This window comes from Amphiura filiformis, chromosome 17 (genome assembly GCF_039555335.1).
Source record: "Amphiura filiformis chromosome 17, Afil_fr2py, whole genome shotgun sequence".
In the NCBI taxonomy this organism is placed as follows: Eukaryota; Metazoa; Echinodermata; class Ophiuroidea; order Amphilepidida; family Amphiuridae; genus Amphiura; species Amphiura filiformis.
In genome coordinates, this window is record NC_092644.1 from 5,847,642 (window position 1) to 5,869,753 (window position 22,112).

General features: G+C 36.6%; 1 protein-coding gene across 2 annotated transcripts; it reads left to right on the forward strand.

The window, feature by feature from the left end:
- The first annotated feature begins 1,143 nt into the window (after positions 1–1,143).
- Positions 1,144–20,839, forward strand: LOC140136853 (A-kinase anchor protein 1, mitochondrial-like). 2 transcript variants are annotated; one of them, XM_072158455.1, is made up of 10 exons: positions 1,144–1,530; positions 2,493–2,859; positions 6,496–6,793; positions 7,308–7,488; positions 7,980–8,076; positions 9,339–9,460; positions 10,905–11,088; positions 13,482–13,697; positions 14,944–15,086; positions 20,597–20,839. In XM_072158455.1, the coding sequence occupies exons 2-10, from the start codon at positions 2,502–2,504 to the stop codon at positions 20,657–20,659; spliced, it is 1,662 nt and encodes a 553-aa protein (XP_072014556.1). In that variant the 5' UTR covers positions 1,144–1,530; positions 2,493–2,501; the 3' UTR covers positions 20,660–20,839. The 2 variants fall into 2 exon arrangements, with proteins under 2 accessions (XP_072014556.1, XP_072014555.1); XM_072158454.1 differs by lacking the exon at positions 1,144–1,530 and having other exon boundaries at positions 2,052–2,859.
- The last annotated feature ends 1,273 nt before the right edge of the window (positions 20,840–22,112 follow it).

Here is a 22,112-nt window from a genome sequence, read left to right on the forward strand (position 1 = left end):
ACTCCCATTGTGGCCTATACACCATCCACGATAATCAACTTTTGAAAAGCACCCTAAACAAGGATTTAACCCTTGGCTAAAACGATACCCTAAACAGGTAACACGCGCCTATTGTGGCCTATACACCATCCGCGATAATCAACTTATGAAAAGCACTCTAAACAAGGATTTAACCCTTGGCTAAAACGATACCCTAAACAGGTAACACGCGCCTGTTTTCACACCCTAAACAGGGATTTTATTCCTTGCATCAAATTATGATACCCTAAATTTCATTCCGCGTATTAGCCATTGCAATTTTGCTACCCTTTTCCCTGATTTTTCATGTTTTGACACCCTAAACACGACACGCCAGCGTATCGCTACCTACCCACCTAAAAACTACCCTTTTTACGCGTTTTTATTATCGCTGATGGTGTACAGGCCACAATGGGAGTGACCCCCGAACACACAGCCAAAATGATGCGCACCAACAATATATTTGTTTTTGCCCCCTCAAACAACTGACCCTGATATGCCACCTGACATGTCAAAAACTTGGACCTTCCCCCCCCCAAGGATTTCTACAAAGGATTTTCCACATTGGTTACCAAGATTGTAGCCATAAAAGGCAGTGATAATGTGGAAGCAGATTATATGAGTAGGTCTAGGTGGGCAAATCCTAGACTTAAGAATTATGAGAATTTGGCATTTGTGATATCTAATGTGGCAGTAAACCTGGAGATTCTGCAATTTATGATCCTTGATGAAGGTAAGTAAATGTAGATTCCTAAAACTTAGGGTTGATTGAAATATTGAGATTTCCAAAATTGACAAAAAAATATTGACAAAATAGTTTTATTTACTGTATATTGCATTCCACACTCGAAGTTGAGCCTCTATTATAATACTTTGGTTAGTTAGTAACTGCTGTGTGGTTATGTTATAAAATGCAAGTTCACATTTTACTTAAGGGTAAGAATAATGGGCTATTCCAGAAATTAATGGCACCCCCCCCCCTAAAGAAGACATGTTTACAAGTTTGTACCATATATTTTTGGGAATTCCCAGACCAAAATTTTATCCAAAAAAAAATGGGAATTCTCATTTTGACAATAAAGTATTAAAAAATTGGGAATTCCCAGTGTCCTTAAAGAAGGAATTCCCAAGCCTAAAATAAAAAGGTGTCTTTTTCTTAGGAATTCCCATGTCTTCTTTTAGGGTTGTGAAAATAATGACCATTATTTTTTTGGGAATTCCCAGAGCAAAAAATGGTGAAAAATATTGGGTATCCCATGTCTTCTTTAGGGGAGTGCCATTAATTTTTGGAATAGCCCAATGTCACAGCAGAATTCATATTTTTGTAGTGATTTCTAATTTAGGGATTTTCCTGTGCATGGGTTGCCAGTTCAAGTCTGTATTTCACACATTCCATATCCACAGAACATCTGATAGACTTGGGTGATTTCAATTACAATGAGATCTGCCCAGGTACTCTTAAAGTCAATCTTATTCAAGTATATGGACTGGTCCATTTTCATTGTTATGCAGGTATTTTAACTCAATGGCAGACAATAAAACATGCATAGTTATTTAGGGACTCTTGATGCTCAGTACTAAGATGTATTTTTATATCACTTGCATTTTTGAAAGCAATTCAATTTTTGCGATGTGTCATGTTTGTTTGTAGATCAATAGATAGTTTGAGACTTCTATCTATAGTTTTGCTTGTGAAGCATCATTTACTGGTAATTTTGTGAAAATTACCCATTTTTTGTTCTACAACACGCCATATCTGTGAGATGATATCCAGAAAAGCTAGTGTAGCCTGGAGTTTGTGTGGTGACGTCATCGTCATCTGCATTAGGACCTTATTAGAGGCATAAACGTGATTCAACAACAACAGATTCGGAAAAGAGGAACCTTTTTTTATAATAGTAATAGAGATCACAGTGACTCATTTTAGAATAAAGAACCTTTTTTAGATTTCAGAATAACCTTTTTTTCATATTCAGAATAGAGAACCTTTTTTCATATTCGGAGTAGAGAACACGGTGACTTGTTAGGCCTACGGAATAAAGCACCTTTATTCGTTTTTGGAATAGAGAACCCATTCATACTAGGAATAGAGAACCTTTTTCATATTCAGAATAGAGAACTTTTTTCATATTTGGAATAGAGAACCTTTTTGGTTTTTGGATTAGAGAACCTTCAGAATAGAGAACTTCTTTAATTTTCGGAATAGCGAAGCTTCGTAATGGTGAACATTCAGAATAATGAACCTTCGGAATTGTGAACTTGACCCATTCAAACCATTTACTATCATTCCAACTTTGATATGCCAGCAACAGGACATAGACACCCTGTGCTCCTAAAGAGTGACTCTTCTTTATTTGATACAGGTGCCACGACCATCAGCACTTGTTAACGACACTCCATCTTCGACACTCCATCGTATAGCATTCTTATTCTTAAAAGTATTTATGTACTAATCTGTTAACTCTATATTTCAGAAATAAAAAATGGCAAAAGCTGCTCCAAAAGATGCTCTGGAAGGCCTTGGAGATGAGCTTGAATGTGCTATATGCAATGATCATTTCAAATGCCCCAAATATCTTCAATGTATGCATACATTCTGTGAAGAATGCTTGATAGATCTTGCAAAAAGCATGAAAGGAAGGAAGAAGTTTCCATGTCCATTGTGTCGTCAGGAGACTCCTGTTCCTGCAGAAGGCATCAGCAAGGGATTGAAGACTAATTTCATGGCTCTGAGCATTCTAGAGAAGCTGCCATTACTGACTATTGGTGGTGTAACCGTGGCAACCAATGGTGGAGGAGGTGACAACAGTGGTGATGAGAACAGATGTCCTGTTCATCTAGGTAAGTTCAAGTCATGATCAGTGAGGAAGGGAGGGGGATAAAGGGCATATGTTTCTCCCCAATCCTAGGGTTTTTTTTCCACTCACACCCCTGGTCAAAAAAACGAAATAGGCAAATATTCCAAATTAGGGGTACATTATGTTTCACTACTTGAAGAGAATTGATCAGAAAATGAATTCCCTCCTGAGGTTGGTGTCTGTCATTGAGTTGACCAGATCACCAGGCTGTCATTATAGCCAGAGGCAGTATATGGCACACATGGGTCAATGAGTTACATAAAAATGACCTTGTGTGGTATTTAGTTCCCAGGATGTGAGTTTTGCTTGAGGCACTTTGTGGTTAAATGTTGATCCCTCACTAGAGTTATTACCGTTGATTTGGTTGAAAAAGGAGGTGAGACATGATCAAATCTCTCCAGGTAACAAAACCGTATATGTATAAGCCAGGCCCGTAGCCAGGGGGTGCGACGAATCCCCCCCCCCATAAAAAATGGCAAAGGTCCAAAAGTCCCCTTTTGACCCAAAAGTCTGATTTATGAGCGTAGCCAATGTCCAAATCTGCTCCCCCAGTCCAATAAGGTCCGCTTTTTCAAAATCGGCACCCCCCCAAAATAAATCCTGGCTACGGGCCTGGTTCAAGCTGGAGGAGTGACGCAGGCCAAGAATATATATACCAGGAGGTTTGTACATAGGCACTATAAAAGACAACCACATGGGCCAATCAGTTATTCACAGCAGCTTAGGAACAATAAGAGTGAAGTGGTACAGAAGCATCAGACACATGAAATAAGATGCCTATGCACTCAGCTCTTGAAGGATGGTGCTCCGTTGTCAGATATGTCCCTGACTACTCCATCTGGTAGGCTATTCCAAACGTGAACTGCTGTGTGAATGAAGGTCCTGCCAGTAGATATGGTTCTACTGTTAGTTCAATTAGCTTAGATTCTTGAATTTTTAAGATATTTGAAAAAATAAAACATTGTGGTCAAAGTCATCAAAGAAAAGTGTTAGCACAGCCTTAGACCTAACGTGATTTATACTTTTCAAATTATAAAGTTCAATTTAAAACCCCATTTCTTTTCAATTTTGGTCTTTTCCCACGATATTTTTATAAAAAGCCGTAGAACGTCGGGTACCATAAACTTTTTTGAATCAATCCATTTTAAGAGCAATGGGGACGGATGTCATAATGCGCTGAGATAGTATTTATTCAACCATCCGGCCGCATCAGGAAGTATTTTCCAGCAAGATAGCTATATTTGCCAGTTTGCCTAATTTGTGTTGAAACCCTCCTGTTGAAACTAAGGTTTTCTAAAATAGGCCCAGCTTATATAAATACATTCCTTGCGTATTTATTTATTTATTTATTTATTTATTTATTTATTTATTTATTTATTTATTTATTTATTTATTTATTTATTTATTTATTTATTTATTTATTTATTTATTTATTTATTTATTTATTTATTTATTTATTTATTTATTTATTTATTTATTTATTTATTTATTTATTGTGCGAATGGGTCTAAGTTGTAGGCCTATTTATATAAAACTACACATTTATTTTCAATTTGTTATTTTGTTTTGTTTGTTGAATACAAACTATGCGAAGGACATTTGGAAACAAAAGAACTTTTGTACAAGAATATATTATTTAAAACAATCAGGTTACAGAAAACAGTTCTTGTAAAGTCACTGTATCTGAAAATGTCAAGCGAATGCTGATATTCTTGGGAAGGAATGATGGTATTAAACAAAACTCAATTTACATTGTAAACCAGTTGAAATAAGAACGAAATCCATAATTTTAATGTCATTGTTTAGGAAAAAATAATGCTCAGAATAATGTTATGCATAAAACGTAATCGCGCCATATAATTTTGTGTAACAAAAATCGGTGGACCATCATCACCTATAGAACCTATTCAATAACCTGAACGGTTTTAACAATTGAAATGGCAGGACAGATTGGTGGACAGATTGTTTTGCTAAATTGGATAGGGTCTATGCCCTAAGTTGAGAATGGACCGTCCCACTCGATTTGTAAAAAGGTCGCGAACCCTTTTGGTGGACCCAAGTAACTGCCTAAAATGAGGCAAAATTGAAAAGAAATGGGGTTTTAAATTGAACTTTGGAATTTGAAAAGTATAAATCATGTTAGGTCTAAGGCTGTGCTAACACTTTTCTTTGATGACTTTGGCCACAATTTTTTATTTTTTCAAATATCTTAAAAATTCAAGAATCTAAGCTAATTGAACAGACAGTAGAAACTGGTACTGTGAGAGCATGGCAAGGCATGGACAAGCTGGAGCGCCGGGTAGCTCTTTGACTACAAATGGCTTGAGAAAACTCCCTTGGAGAAGTAAAGCTCAAACAGCTGGCTAAGAGGTCTTGCAAGTTCTGCGCTGCACTCCTTCAGGACTCTTGCACGGATTTTAACAGGACCAGTAGCTTTATCTGGTTGCAGGTTCCTGAGAAGCTTCCAAACATCTTTGACCTTGAAGGCTATCTTTTCCATTGAGCATATGCTGTTGAATGCTGAACATCAGGAGCAGATTCTTCTGCACTGCAAGCTGACATTTAGTGGCAAAGGTCTGGCAAAATATTTCAGCTCTCTTTTGATGTATAGTGTAGACTTGATGCCCATCCTTCAGCACTGGTATATCTACTCTGGTGGACTTACCAGACAGGGTGTTAACAGTGTTCCACCATTTCTTGCTGCTGAGACTGCCATCTGAGAGTTCTTTCCTCAACTTGTTGTTACAGCTCCTTCTGGCTACCTTCTCTGCATGATTGTACTCGATCCTTTCTAGCTTTGTAAACTTATCCTTGTTTTCCTTAGCTTCCTGAATAAGTGTCGCTTCTTGGTTGCTGCTCATTTGCAGTGGTCATCAAGCCATACCCTTTCACCAGTCTTCTTGAAAACAAGCTTTGCTGGTATGAGAATCTCCATTGCATCACAGATAATTAGGCTGTTGATGTTGAATTGTTTTTAAACATTGCTGCAATAATTTAGTCGATTTAGATCAAGGAGGTTAGAGATAGAAAGGAGTGAGAAAGTTAGTGTAAGCCTAGGAAAGAATAAGTACATAGAAAGAAAAGAAAGGAAAATAAAATGTAATAATAATAATTATTATAGAAGCTAAACACATAACAGCACTAAAGCAGCCATTCGATGACATCAATGCCGTTATGTGTTACATAATTAAAACGCCCAGTCAGATGTATTTCGCACCTGCCAAGCACAAGTCACCCAATTTCGAAAACTGGACGCTGAATGTACACTTTCATGAATATTGATTGGCAACATTTTCCAATATGTCAGCGCTCTAATCAGACACAATAGAACAATGAATGTTGCAGCCCGCTGATTTAGATTACTTTTTAAGGTGTAGTTTTTAATATCCAGTGTCATCAATCTTGTAATTTTAATCTGTTGTATGGGTAAATTTCATATTGTGTTTTTATTTGTGACATGTGCATTACCTTTTTTAGTTGTAAAGTGCAATTGGGCATCTGTGATGGGCCAGAGTACATATTGGTAAACACTTGAAGATCAACAAGTATTTGTAAACTTTAAAAGCTTCTCTTAAATTAAATTTTCTTGATTAAATGTGAATTATCCCTATGTGTCTAGATCAAGTGCTAAACTACTACTGCCGTACCTGCCATCAACTCGTCTGTAGAGAATGCTGTATCCTAGACCATTGCCGTCCAGACCATGATGTGAAGGAAGTGAGGTCCAAACTTCAACAGTGCAGAGCACAAAATGAGCATGTCGTAGAGCCTATTTTGCAACCTGTCTCGACACTTTTGGAGAATGTTTACATGGATGATGTTGGAATGACCAATGGATGTGGGGATGGCCAAGCGGGAGAGGTCATTACTAATGATGCGGTGGGAAGTCCATTTCAGATTAAAGGCCAACAACAATTGTAAGTTCTTAAAGTAAAGTAGCTCAATATGGTACTGTAAAAGTCAATATTTTCGCGATTTTGAAGATTTTGTTAATTGCACGAGAATTAAATTTCGTGATTTTGATATTGCTACAATAAAAACCTAATGCAAAAGGTTATTTTTGTGAGTTTTATGTCCACTCGCGAAATTCGCGAAAATAAAAACCTCGCGAAAATTTCTACTTTTACAGTAATTGGGAAATTATACTTTATAATTAATGAACTCATAGACCCACCATTTGATGGTAGAATGTAGGACATAAAAAGGCAAATAAGTACTCATGGACCTACATGTACAATCTAACATGATTGGATGATGGTAACAAAGCAATGATTGAATGCACTAAATGCTTCTAACCGTATATATTTTGGTTCATCTCAAGTTTGGTAGTGACGTATGTCAAGGGGTCAAGAAGAAAACAAGAAGAAAAGTTCAATATTATTTTTTGGCCTCAAATTATTTTGCACTGAAGTTATTTTATGGACATTTCAGGTCAGTTGCAGGTTCAGATTTAGGATCAGAAGTCAACAGCGAGGGCGGTTCATCATTTGACAGTGGTCGCTGTTCTGGCGATTCTACTTCTAGCAATCCACCATTAAGTCTATCTGATGAACCAACCAAATATCAGTTGGAATTTCCATCAAAATTCTGTGGCAAACTTATTGGAAAAAAGGTAAGATCTTAATTGATTGTATCTTTTCAGTGGAAAGCTGCAGGATTATTACCCCTGTGAATTGATTATTTTCCTCAGCTGCATCATCAGTGAAGCTGGAGTCAATGTTTCATAAATATCAAATAAAGTAGTGTAAAACCACTTGTCATTGAATTGTAGGAATTGGGCTATGCCATTTAAAATCCACACTGCCCCTGTGGAAGACTTTGTAAATGTCTTCCACAGAGGGAGTGTGAATTTCAAATGGAATTAACACATTAGCACTCTCCCTCAGTGGAATATTCAGGTTGAATCTTTCTCAGAGGGTGTATGAAATTAAATGGACCTGCCGAATGTGTTCATTTCATTTGAAATTCATACTCCCTCTGTGGCAAATATTTCCACAATCTTCCACAGGGGTAGTGTGGATTAAATGGAATAGTCCAATTTTGTTGTTCTCTATTCACTTTAAGTTGTATGTTGAACACACCAAATTTGATTTGTTTTCTTAGGGAAGGAATATTAAGAAGCTGAAAGAGAAAACCAAGGCTAGTGTTCTACTAAAGGAGCATCCATATCTGGAGAAAACACACTTAGTCATCATTGAAGGTAACATATTTTTGTTGGGACACATATAATATATTTTTTGTTGGGACACATATAATATATTATAGGGTCCACAAGTTATAAGTTCCCCCTAAATACTTTTTAGAATAAATCGAAAAATATTTGAAGAAATGCAAACATGTAAAAAGGTGTGGGTAGCCTTATTTGTTTTACACATACGGACCAAATTATAGCGTCACACATCATTGCGTTCAGTCACAACGATTCATTGTGTAAAAAAAGAAACCGTTTTAAACAGTGCTAAAAGTTGCATCTGAGTCCATAGGAATCAACTCTCAAACAATACAGTCAGCCAGGTCTATTCACGTGTTTGTTAATGAAAACTTGAGTGCTATGCACTCAGGTGCAACTTTTAAAATGGCCTCTTTTCTTACACAATTAACCATTGTGATTGAACGCAATGATGTGTGACGCTACCAATTGGTCCACATGTGTAAAACAAATAGGGCTATACATATCTTTTTACATTTTCACATTTCGTAAAATATGTTTTGACTTATTTTAAAAAGTATCAGGGGGAACAATGACATAGATAGGATGTGGGTTGTCACTCAAAGGTTTTTGAGAGTTTATGTCATGCCTTTGGCTGGGGCCAGTGCATCTAGGCTTTAGCTGTTGAAACAGTTCAGACAACACATATTTGAACTCGCTGAGTTTTTAAATGATGGCCAAACCTCTATTTCTTTCAAGACACTGTCTCTGACCAGTGTGCTTATGAGTTTTGTGATGCATTAATTATTCTAATTCAGTTGGTGCGTCTTGTCAAGAATACACACAATTTGCTTGGTTTTCACCTATCCATTATGACACGATAGTGGATAGTCATATAAGACAGTGCATGCTTGTAGATCCTCAATGATCGTGCGATAATGCGTTCACGTAATACACATGCCCGAATTAAGAACGCGATTCGGCGGCTTAGATATTCGTAACGGTTTTGTTCATTTAAAACAGGGATGTACTCACAAAAGTAACGTGATTTTTTTCTGGAAAAAAGCACTTTTACTTATAAAAAATTATACTTCAACTGAATTAGAATGAGAATAAAAGATAGGATTTTGTTTTTGCCTATCCAATATCTTGCCATAATGGATGGGCTGGCCAATATTTTTATTCTAGTCGATACCAGCTGTGCCGGCATCCACTACTCAAAATATTGGCCAGCCCACAAGATACTGGATAGGCAAAAGACAAAATCCTATCTTTTATTCTCTAAGTGATTTAATGCTTTTTGTGTTTTTCAGGTTCCCAAACTGAGATCGACGCAGCCTTGAGATACATAAACGATAGATTCAGCAATGTTGATGTCACTAAGAAGTTTAAACCACCTGTCATAGAAGCACCCAAAGTGCCAAATATATCACAGGTATGTTCCAGGACGTTTACAGAGCAGGGGTCGCATTTAAGGAGTTTGCGCGTCCAGGGACTCCTTATTTTTTTATTTTGGCCTTAAGTCACAAGTTGAAAGTGACCAAAGGGTCCGATAAAAACTGGACTCCTTAGTTTTATGATGCACGGAGGCGTAAATCAGTAAAAGAATCATCAATCAAAAGTAAAAACATAAAAAGATCAGTAAATCTTCCAAATCACCATAGGCCAACGACACTAATAATTTCACTGGAATATTTGACAAGTTCCAAAGTTTAGAATTTCGGACAGGTCGACTCCTTAAATTCTCATTGGACCCCTTAAATGTTGACCCGTTGATTTTTTTGTGCTCGCGCTACCCCTGTTACAGAGTATCAATGTATGTGTGTGTGGGGTGTAGACCGAACCCCCAACTTAACACAAAAGTTGGTAACCATGAGAGTTACCAAATATCACGGAAAAGGGGTATTTTTTTAACCAGTAGCGAGGATGGCGAAATCTGCAAAATAGGGGGTATTTAATTTGCACTGTCTGCAAAATTTGACCGTGAAAATCAGCAAACAGTAGGGAGGACCCCAAAATCGGCAAAATAGGGGGTATTTAATTTGCACTGTCTGCGAAATTTGACTGTGAAATCGGCAAAATAGGGGGTATTTAATTCACACTGTCCTCAAAATTTGGATAAAAGGGGTACTTGGGAAAATCTGGTAATTTTATGTAAATATTGAGTGTCATTAAAAACAGGTGTTTGAAATTCTAGTCATTGAAAACCACAAAAAAAGGGTTGTTTTGGGCCAAATTTTTTGATTTTGCATAAAAAGGGGGGTAAATTTGATGAAAAATCATTGCAAAGGGGGTCTTTCAATGATTACTTTTATGTTGAGGGGCCAGGAGTGTAGAGTGTTGGGGTGTATGTGCGTCTGTAAATACCTGCAAACAAGGATGTGGACGTGAAAACAAAGCAACCGAGGATGTTGACGGGTCGCTCTACCAACCAGCGTGTCGCAAACAATTGTGCCCATCCACCACAAACTGGCCGTAAAGTCTGCATTTTCCATTTTGAGATACAATCAAAAACAGTATTGGATTTCTATGTAAAATATATAGGAATTTGACATTTGATGAACCATAACTTCACTTCCAGATGTCTGATGAAGCTGGTTAAGGTGTCATTTTAAAGCTGAAAGTGCATGCTTTCCCAATCTGCAATAAACAGAAAATGATCTAGAGCCGACTTTACTACCACTTCGTGGTGGATGGTCACTATTGATGTGTGATATGGAATATTTGATTTATTTGCTGGGGTGGATTATTCTTATACCAAACTTGGAAACATCTTGGGTGTGGCATTAAGAAAAGATAGTTACTCCAGTGACAGCATGGTGCATGTTTTATATATATGCATTGCTGATAAAATAGTTTGCTCATTCTTCTTACTTCAGTTACCCCTGCCAGAAGAGATCATCAACGATGTGTATGTATCAAGTGTGCTATCTGCAGCTCATATATTTGTCCAACAGCCAACTCACCCAACATTTATGGCATTACAAGGCTTGGATATGTGTATGGCTAACACTTACAACCAACAAGCTGATACTGTATCACAACTACCAAGACCCATTGAAGGTAAAAGTATATGTGTGCAGTGGCCACGCTAAAGGGGTAAGGGGATTTGCCCCCCCATATTTTTCTTGCCCCCCTGAAATTCACTTTACCCCCCCTCCCCCCCCAAGTAAAACTCCTGGTGCCGCCACTGTATGTGTGTACAGAGAGTATTCATCCATCAGTTCTACAATGTATGCTCAAAATATTAGTGTGAATTTTATTTAAGTGGGAAATGTACTACAAATTTGGGTGCATTTTATGTCTGGTACCACTCTGCTTTATTAGCATATGATTGAAGATGCCATTTATGATTGAATTTCAAAAACTTATATCATACTAGGTTTAATTCAGTTTGCAGAAAAGCCTTGGATGTCAAGGTAATGATGATAGAAAAGACATTATGAGAAAGGCATTTAAAATAAAATGTAGACAAGTTATATGCAGCGATTGCCAGAATTTAGATTAGAAATCGTTGTGTGAAACAATCCTAAGCTTGTCAGATATCATGTAAACTAAAACCAGGCTAGCGGTACTCTGTACAAATCGCCTATACCGATTCCGAGGACAAGACCTGTGGCACAGTCGCATCCCCTGCTTTGTACGCGTCGACCCAGGTCACGGTCTGTGTACGTGACAAACAGTCGGGGTCAGAGGACAGTTACAATCTGTCTGCTGCCATCTCCATAACAGATCTGACAGTCACCTTTTTGTACCGTTCGCAGAGCGTGACGTCTGCATAACAGCAGCCTAATATGGGCATGATGGCTCCGCCCAATGAACCACATACATCCAATAACACCGCCTTTTCGTAGCTACGTCACATTCATATCATTACATATTCACAATCATCTTTCGGCATTTCCGGCATGTCGAACAGACTCTTACAGGTACCGAGCTCACACTGTCCTCACTTTTGTGATCAAAGTAGCGCCTCTCTTAATTTAGTACTCTTAGCTAAAACTCAACATTGCTCATTGAGATTATTTGTCAGGTGACTTTAGTTGTTCAGGAAGCATCTGATTAACATTCAGTACCATTCCCCAGACTTGAAGACTTGACATCAGGAAAACTGATATGTAAAGTAGCTTAAAGGCAAAAACTTTCTTGTGGAAACCTTGGTAACATGGTAATAAGTTGAGTGTTATGTGTCCATGCCTGTACTAAATGGGCTATTCCAGTTGAAATCTACCCCGGTGGAAGATTTTGGAAATATCTTCTACATGGGGAGTATGTTTTTCAAATGTAATTGGTCAGGGTTAATCATTTTGATACCCATACTCCCCCTCTATTATGGCTTTACCTTTATCTTTCACAACTAGAGTGAGTATTTCAAATGGAAGTTACCAACTGTCTATTCTATTTGAAACTCATACTCCCTCTGTAAAGACCTTAGCTAAATCTTCCACAGGGGTAGCGTGGATTTTAAATGGATTGCACATTTAGGTCCATTGGGGTGCTTTACTCTCTTCTTTCCATGACTGTTTGTGTACCTTTGGTTGCTCCTTCACATTTACACAATACAATTAGTAATGTGCAGAGTGCTCCTTGGTAGTGCACAATCACTATGTCATTTATAGGTTAATGAGCGCATATTATTGGGAGAGAAATTAGACAAAATAATGCACGCACGCTGATGTTGATGCGTCTAATCTAGTGTAAAGACCTTAGCTACATCTTCCACAGGGGTAGCGTGGATTTTAAATGGATTGCACATTTAGGTCCATTGGGGTGCTTTACTCTCTTCTTTCCATGACTGTTTGTGTACCTTTGGTTGCTCCTTCACATTTACACAATTCAATTAGTAATGTGCAGAGTGCTCCTTGGTAGTGCACAATCACTATGTCATTGCTAAATGTGACTGGACACTACGAATCAGCCGTAAAGTCGGCCCCCGGTCAATTTTGTTTTATTTTGTGTTTAGAAAATATATGTCATAAGCTTTAAAATAGTATATCATTTGACTTCAAACAATATCCAGAAGCGGGGCTATGGTTTGTTGAACTCTGCTCCTTTTTTCGGTTCTACACGTGTCTCTTTTTCCACATTGCTTGTAATAAAGTCATAATTGGCGGTCATTTCAAATCATCCCCAAGTCAACGAGGTTCAGGAATGTCCTCTCATTGTCATTGTTGGTTATACATACCTAGACAAAATATGTAATGCAATTTATTGTAACCCACCACTTGAACAGGATTTAGCCAAAGCAAACAAAGACTAGATCTATTTAATGATTCTATATGTAGAAGATTATTGTCCTCTTCAGCAATAGGATTATTGATTGGTTTAAACGCTATCAAATGAGAAACATGTCGCGCCTAATTGATACACCTACTCACAAATAATCTCTGCTTAATTTCTTGTGCAGCTATGATTTAGGTTTGTTCTTACAGTTGTTTATATATCATTCTTCACAGTTGGTGTGATATGCGCTGCCCCCATGATGCAAGGTTGGTACCGTGCTCAGGTTGTGGAAGTCTACCCTGAAACAGATGAATGTGACATCCGATTCTTGGACTATGGAGGTTATGCTAGGATTGAAGGGTACGGATTGAGACAGATCCAAAGTGATTTCATGACATTGCCATTCCAAACTGTAGAATGCTATCTCATTAATCTCATCCCATTACCAGGTAAGGTACTGCTATATAATCAAGATTCTTTTTCAATGGGTAAAAGGGCATTTTTCTTCCATAATTTCCAAAACAGCTTATATTTTCCTTACCAAAAAGTATGGCATTATCAAGTTTATATCCAGTTTGATTATTTAACCCCCTGAGCACTACCTGCCAATCTAACATTGCCTCTGTTTGGTCAATTATGTGCTATCTTCACTTTAATAACTAATCAGAATGGAGTCAGTTTTGCAAATAATTCACCCCATTTTTTTTTGCATGGTGAAATTATTCTAACAATGTTGCTGATTGGTTCAATCGATAACGAAAACTTCTTTTTGGCCAATCGGCAGGTAGTTCTCATGGGATTAAAGAAGTACCAGAGCCACTTGGGAATTTTCTGCTTGTCTTACCAAGTACATACCCTTTCCATTGTCCATTGTGTTTATTTTCAAAAGTGGCACACTGGAACACAGCAGCAATCCTTAATTCTTTGCACGTAGCATACAAACTAGAAAATGGAATGCTCCATGTACCTTTTATAGGCGATGACACTCAATGTGGCCAAAAAAATTAATTGCTTGCCCTCAAATGAATTTTAAAAATTGGGTCGGTCGGCCGGGATTTCTTTTTTTTTTTAATTACTAGCAAACTCTACTGTTTGTATTAATTAAGGCTGAAAATATGAAAAATCAGACAATTTTGGTGTCAAAATTAATCAACTAACATTACAAAACAACTAAAATGTTGAACACAAGCTCTAAAATACATTTTTTTACATCTTCATAAGGGAGCGATCGTTATTTATGACAGAGGGGGAATGGGAAAATTTAGGGGGGAACATGAAATTTTGTTTGGGTCTTTAGGGGAACCTGAATTTTTAGTTGAACCAGGAGGGGGATTGTTAAATTTTAAATGGAGGAAATTGGGAAAACAAGGGGGAACGCGAAAATTTTGAGCGGACGCAAGGGGGGAACGCAAAATTTTTTGTCGATATTTTTTCCAAAACACCCATTCCCCCCTGCCGTAAATAACGATCGGTCCCTAATGCAAAAATTTGAAAAGGAAAAAAGAAACTTTTTCAGGATATTTCCAAAAATTGTGTCGGTATTCTTTTGTACAGTAAATAGAAAAAAACCCACTTTTTTCTGATTTCCAAAATTAGGATCGGTTGGTTGAGGGCAAGCAAACATATTTTTTTGGCCTGTTCTTGAAACTGGCTACATTTTTCATAATTGCTTTGTTTGTATCTTGTGTGATACAGGGGAGAATGATTACTCAGAGACAGCTAGGGTATTTGTGGAGCAGGTGTCACAGAATTTTACCGGTCTTCATGCCAAGGTCAAAGGTTACAGTCAAGATGGTACGCCACTCGCCGAATTGTACTACACAGATAATGAAAGAAAGGTAAGAATATTGGGAATTTAATATTACGTCCATGGAGCTGTGTTGTAATGTAGTGTATATGGCCCAAATTTGCATGACAGTCTGCCTATTGGCAATTGAGACTTGTAATAAATGTGCTGGAGAATCTCAGCTGAAGGCACAGTGGCAGCACCAGGATTTTTTTTGGGGGGCAAAGTGAATTTCAGGGGGAAAAATCAATCAATTTTGTGCAAAATGCTGTAAAAAGTGGAACATTTTTGTAAAAGTGTTTTTTTACTGGGTGGCAACAGGGGGCAAGAGTTCTGACTGAGAGGGGCATTTCCCCCCCCCCCATGCCCCCCAACTTGAGTGATTTTTTTACAAAATATCTTACTGAATGCAGGCAGGCAAGCTAAACCACTAACTGACCCCATCAGGGTAAAACCCTTATTATATGTACATAGTGGGGGTATACACTGTTGTGATATTGAGTAAATATCCATAAGGAGGTAATAATAATAGCAAACATATCAATATTTTTGTACGATTGCTGAGCAGGGCTAGGCCTAAAAAAATTGTTTGATTGGCGTAACATAAAAAAAATTAGGGTAGGTAGGTCAGGATTTTTTTTTTTTTACTTTTAAATTAAAGCTTTAAATTGCATTTTATAAAGGCAGAGGAACTTTTTTCCCTTTTTTTAAATTCTGTATCTTTTTTTTTTTTTTTTTTTTTTTTTGCAAAAAACAGCAGAAAAAAACTCTAGGGTCGGGCCTAATTTTAGGGTCAGTCAGGTTACGCCAATCAAAAATTTTTTTGGGGGGGGCCTTGGTGCTAACCTGCATATGGGAGTCTAGGACTCCAAAGATTTTGTGATAGGCCCCAACCTTTGGACTTTCTGTTTGCTAAGGAGTCTAATTGGACCCCTTGCTAACCCTATTGATGACTACGGGAGGCACAGGTCTCATAAACCTGAGGTCCTGGGTTCGATTCCCAGGCGGGATCACTTTTTCTACTTGTCTCCTTTATTATTTGCGACGGCGAACCTGGTGAAAAATTATGTTTATTTATATAATTCCCGTCGATCATGCCACTGTTTTTCCTATTGATGACATTGTAGTTTGAGGTACTGCAATTATAGTATACACTGCAAGATTCTCATCTGTGTGACGCCGATGTCACTACAATGTCACTCCATCGGTAGGCCTACACTCAACTTCAGCCACGCACCCACTGTACAGCAGCATAAATCAATCAATTAATTATAACTGAAACCAACTTATTCCATTCATGAGCGTATACAAGCAGTAAACAAGCATGCTACGCGTATTTGTACCATCATCAGCGCGTATTTTGTAGATATACGTGTGCATCCCCAGAGTGTTCGAGCTCATAACAGGGTTCGGTCAACGACCTTCTGGCAGCGCAGTCACCTCGAAGTTCGCCGACTGTGCACCCCCTGGCTGAAATTTGATACACTTTTGATACACCACTTTTGATACGTATGAAAATGTATGAAATAAAAAGTATTTGAATTGGAACCCTCATTTCATACACTTTTATGTATCAAAACTGTATCAAATTAACATTGCATACACATTTTATACATATCAAAAGTGTATCAAATGCCAAGATAATGTATCAAAAAGTATCAAATGAAATGTATCCTTTCATTTCATACATATTTGATACATAATTATATCAAAAGTGTATCAAATATGTAACTGTATCAAATCAGGGTTCCAATTTAAACTGTATCAAATTAGTGTTGAAATTTTTATCCTTTCATTTCATACATATTTCATACATAATTATATCAAAAGTGTATCGAATATGTAACTGTATCAAATCAGGGTTCCAATTTAAACTGTATCAAATTAGCGTTGCAATTTTTATCCTTTCATTTCATACACATTTCATACATAATTATATCAAAAGTGTATCGAATATGTAACTGTATCAAATCAGGGTTCCAATTTAAACTGTATCAAATTAGCGTTGCAATTTTTATCCTTTCATTTCATACACATTTCATACATAATTATATCAAAAGTGTATGAAATATGTAACTCTATCAAATCAGCGTTCCAATTTAAACTGTATCAAATTAGCGTTCAAATTTTATCCTTTCATTTCATATGCATTTCATACATAATTATATCAAAAGTGTATGAAATATGTAACTGTATCAAATCAGGGTTCCAATTTAAACTGTATCAAATTAGTGTTGAAATTTTTTATCCTTTCATTTCATACACATTTCATACATAATTTATATCAAAAGTGTATCGAATATGTAATTGTATCAAATCAGGGTTCCAATTTAAACTGTATCAAATTAGCGTTCAAATGTTATCCTTTCATTTCATACACATTTCATACATAATTATATCAAAAGTGAATGAAATATGTAACTGTATCAAATCAGGGTTCCAATTTAAACTGTATCAAATTAGCGTTGAAATTTTTTATCCTTTCATTTCATACACATTTCATATATAGTTTATATCAAAAGTGTATCGAATATGTAACTGTATCAAATTTTTATCCTTTCATTTCATACAAATTTCATACATAATTATATCAAAAGTGTATGAAATATGTAACTGTATCAAATCAGCGTTCCAATTGAAACTGTATCAAATTAGCTTTCAAATTTTATCCTTTCATTTCATACACATTTCATACATAATTGTATCAAAAGTGTATGAAATATGTAACTGTATCAAATCAGGGTTCCAATTTAAACTGTATCAAATTAGCGTTGAAATTTTTATCCTTTCATTTCATACACATTTCATACATAATTTATATCAAAAGTGTATCGAATATGTTACTGTATCAAATCAGCGTTCCAATTTAAACTGTATCAAATTAGTGTTGAAATTTTTATCCTTTCATTTCATACATATTTCATACATAATTATATCAAAAGTGTATGAAATATGTAACTGTATCAAATCAGCGTTCCAATTGAAACTGTATCAAATTAGCTTTCAAATTTTATCCTTTCATTTCATACACATTTCATACATAATTGTATCAAAAGTGTATGAAATATGTAACTGTATCAAATCAGGGTTCCAATTTAAACTGTATCAAATTAGCGTTGAAATTTTTATCCTTTCATTTCATACACATTTCATACATAATTTATATCAAAAGTGTATCGAATATGTTACTGTATCAAATCAGGGTTCCAATTTAAACTGTATCAAATTAGCTTTGAAATTTTGATCCTTTCATTTCATACAAATTTCATACATAATTATATCAAAAGTGTATGAAATATGTAACTGTATCAAATCAGCATTCCAATTTAAACTGTATCAAATTAGCGTTCAAATTGTATCCTTTCATTTCATACACATTTCATACATAATTGTATCAAAAGTGTATGAAATATGTAACTGTATCAAATCAGGGTTCCAATTTAAACTGTATCAAATTAGCATTGAAATTCTTATCCTTTCATTATATACACATTTTATACATAATTATATCAAAAGTGTATCAAATATGTCACTGTATCAATTCAGCGTTCCAATTCTAATGCTGGCCAGCGGGACCACCCTATTTTTGATACATGCCATTTGATACACTTTTGATATAGTTTTTTGATACACTTTTTACAGATATAGTTTTTTGATACACTTTTGATAGTTTTTTATACACTTTTGATACAGTTTTTATACACTTTTGATACAGTTTTTATACACTTTTGATAGTTTTTATACACTTTTGATACAGTTTTTCAAATTTCAAAATTGGTCCAATCAAGCTCAAATTCAACAAGAATTATCCTTATATGATCTAAACATATTTGCAAACATTAATGACCCCAAAGCTCAAAGTGAAGGGGTCAAAGGTCAAATTTTGAAATTAGTCTAATCAAGCTCAAATTCAACACTGCCCTCTACTGCCAATGCTGACCTCTAGCACTTTCCCCCATCACGGAGAAGCTCAATGCACTTTCCCCTATCAACGTTCAAAATTACAACGCAATAGGATAAATGTGTGAGAAAGTATTGCAAAAATGAAGCAAACCCAACCAAAATGGAACATACATACATCAGAGGGCCTGCTTGGAAAGCAGTGCTTGTCACTGAAGTTGTTACCCTCAATAAAGAGACAAAAAAGGCTACCAATAACAAAAAAGATTCAGTAGGGTTTTTACTATACAGGCATGTGCTATATTCATGCTTAATACATATACATAGAGGCCCTATATGTAATATATAGTAAGCTTACCTTATCAGAACAAAGTCAATAAAATATCCTCTTTAATCACAGTCCCTGATTACAACTACATTGTAACCTAATGTGCAGTCTACAAGCATGTTTGTATCTTCATCATGATAAATAAAACACCATAATTTGCTCTAAAATACAGTACATTTTCAAATGCAAATCCTGGTGTTAACTGCATGCATACCACATGGGCAAATTTGAAAATGATGAGTCATTATCTAGACATGTGATCAGTTATTGATACAGTTTTGATACACTACAAAAGGTCAGTTTATGAAAGCCCAATTTGATACACTTTTGATATACCTCTAGCCACCCAAAATAAACTAAGTCCAATTTAATACGCTTTTGATACACTGTAGGCAGCCAGAATTTGATTAAGTCCAATTTGATACACTTTTGATATACCTCTAGCCACCAAAAATTAACTAAGTTCAATTTGATACACTTTACATACACTAACAAAACAATCAAAGTCCAATTTAATACACTTTTGATACACTGTATGCAGCCAGAATTTGACTAAGTCCAATTTGATACACTTTTGATATACATCTAGCACCAAAAGTTCATTTTGATACACTTTACATACACTAAAAAACTGCAAAGTCCAATTTGATACACTTTTGATACACCACAAGCATGGCCAAAATTAACTAAGTTCAAATTTGATACATTTTTGATACATTTTGATACAGTTAGGTGGTATTTGATACAGTTTTGATACCCTATATTTTCAGTTGATACATTTTCAATACACCCTTTGTATATCAAAACTGTATCAAATTGCCGTTTGATACAGTTTTAATACACTTTGATACACTTTTGATACACTTCTTGCTGTATAGAATTTCTGCTAGGGCCGAGCAGGCGACGCATGGGGGCACTGGCTACGGAAGTCACTTTGATGTGACTACAAGAAGTGGACCACTATCGGAATCTAGTCAGTGGTGTACATCATGAGTTGCCGATGCGGCATCGAGCAGGTAACACATTGGAGGCCAGCAGTTGTAGTCACTGCGTGATGACACTGCTGCACAGTACGCTACTGCCTTGTTTCCGATGTAGTCGCTCTCCTGTAGTGACTCCGTCGGCAACCATAAGGTATGTTATTATGGCATGACGGCGGTGGTGACTGCAGAGATCCAGTGCGATGTAGTCACTCTGCCACCAGGAATTTTGCAGTGTATGCCTCCACAATGTGTGTGATATGACAACCACCAGGACAAACTAAGAAACCTCTCAGAAATAACCATCTATTTTTGTAATTCACTCATATCTTAATTTAATACTGTTTCCTACAGGTACATTCTCTGAACAAGGAATTAGTAAACCAAGGTCTAGTGTCCTGGTTTGAAGGCTACTAAGATGATATCTCAGAAGGTTACTCAGAAATGGGATTCACCGAGGATACACAAGCTGCAATAGAACCGGAGGCTACAGATATGGGCCAGGGGATATGGGGCAGCTAATTAAAGCTATATAGATGAGTTGACTTCTGACGTCAATGCCTGGCAGTATGCGCACGCATCATTACAATTTCCATTGTTTTTGCCTGGCAGTATATGTGTAAAAAGCATCATATTTTGTTCAGGGCTTGTGTTTTTAAAACTCCGCCACATCACAATAAGGCTATTGAACAGTGTAGTGGTTGCATGGGGTTCACTCAAGCATATCGATAAACCAGTCCCTTGCCTTTGTTGATAAACATTGAGGTCAACTCATCTATAGACACAGGCTTAAGCAGAACTGAAATTTTTCATACTAAATATATTTATTATTAAAAAAGAAGAATTAAAAAATGATATCTAGAGAGACAGAGAGAGAGAGGGAGAAGATATTTAATTTAAGTAGAAGTAGATTAGTGTTGGAGAGGTTTCTAAAAGAAAAAACTGAAAAATTAATTTTGTTTTAAATAGTTCTTTTGAAATATTATTTGGAGGTAGTTGGATAAAGATGGTAGCATAATGAAGCAACAGTAATATTGTGAGATGCTCAAGGGGAATGAGTCGGATGTCGCTAATATTGTTTTTGAGATATTGGCAAAAACAGTGTTCAAATTCTTTTGTTTTATATTGTTTTCACCCATTGATAAATTGCTCATAACTCAGTAACCAGATGTCCAATTTTGATGGGGTTTGCATCAAAGTGTAGCATTTGTAAACTGCCAGAAAATGATCTCAAACTCTCAATTGAAAATTGCCGACATGTGACTCATTCCCCTTGATCACGTCACATATTGGTCATTGTCAATGGGAAATTAAGGGCATATACATGTAAAAGACAAAGGAAGGTAGTGTGGGTATAGCCTAGCATAAATTACAGCCCTGGAAACCTAGATTGAAGAGCCACAAGATAATCCAAGGTGATGTGAAAGCCAATCCATGCCCAAGAATAACAAGTCAGTTTAGCATTAAAACATGCTACAAATTGCTACCCCCATCACCGGCGTGTCCAGGATCTTTTCCTGCGGTGGGTTCAGAGGAGCTTTCAGAGTTATGCAGAAATCGCCAAAAAACAGCTGATTTTACATGATTTTTAACAAAGTGCAGGGGGCTTCGGCACCCAAAGCCCCCCCCCCCCCGACACGCCACTGCCCATTCCAATTGCCTTGGATTAGATATCGGTCTCATTTCAAGTTCAGAGTAATGCCATGTTGGATTTCACAGTGGCAGATTTGAATCGCACGCACTAAGCTAATCCTGCGGGGCGTATACACACACATACATTTGTCAGTATATGCTGGCACCGCAAATGCATAAACGCACTGGTTCTAGTCTGCCACTGCAAAATCCAACATCACGTTACTCTTAACTTGAG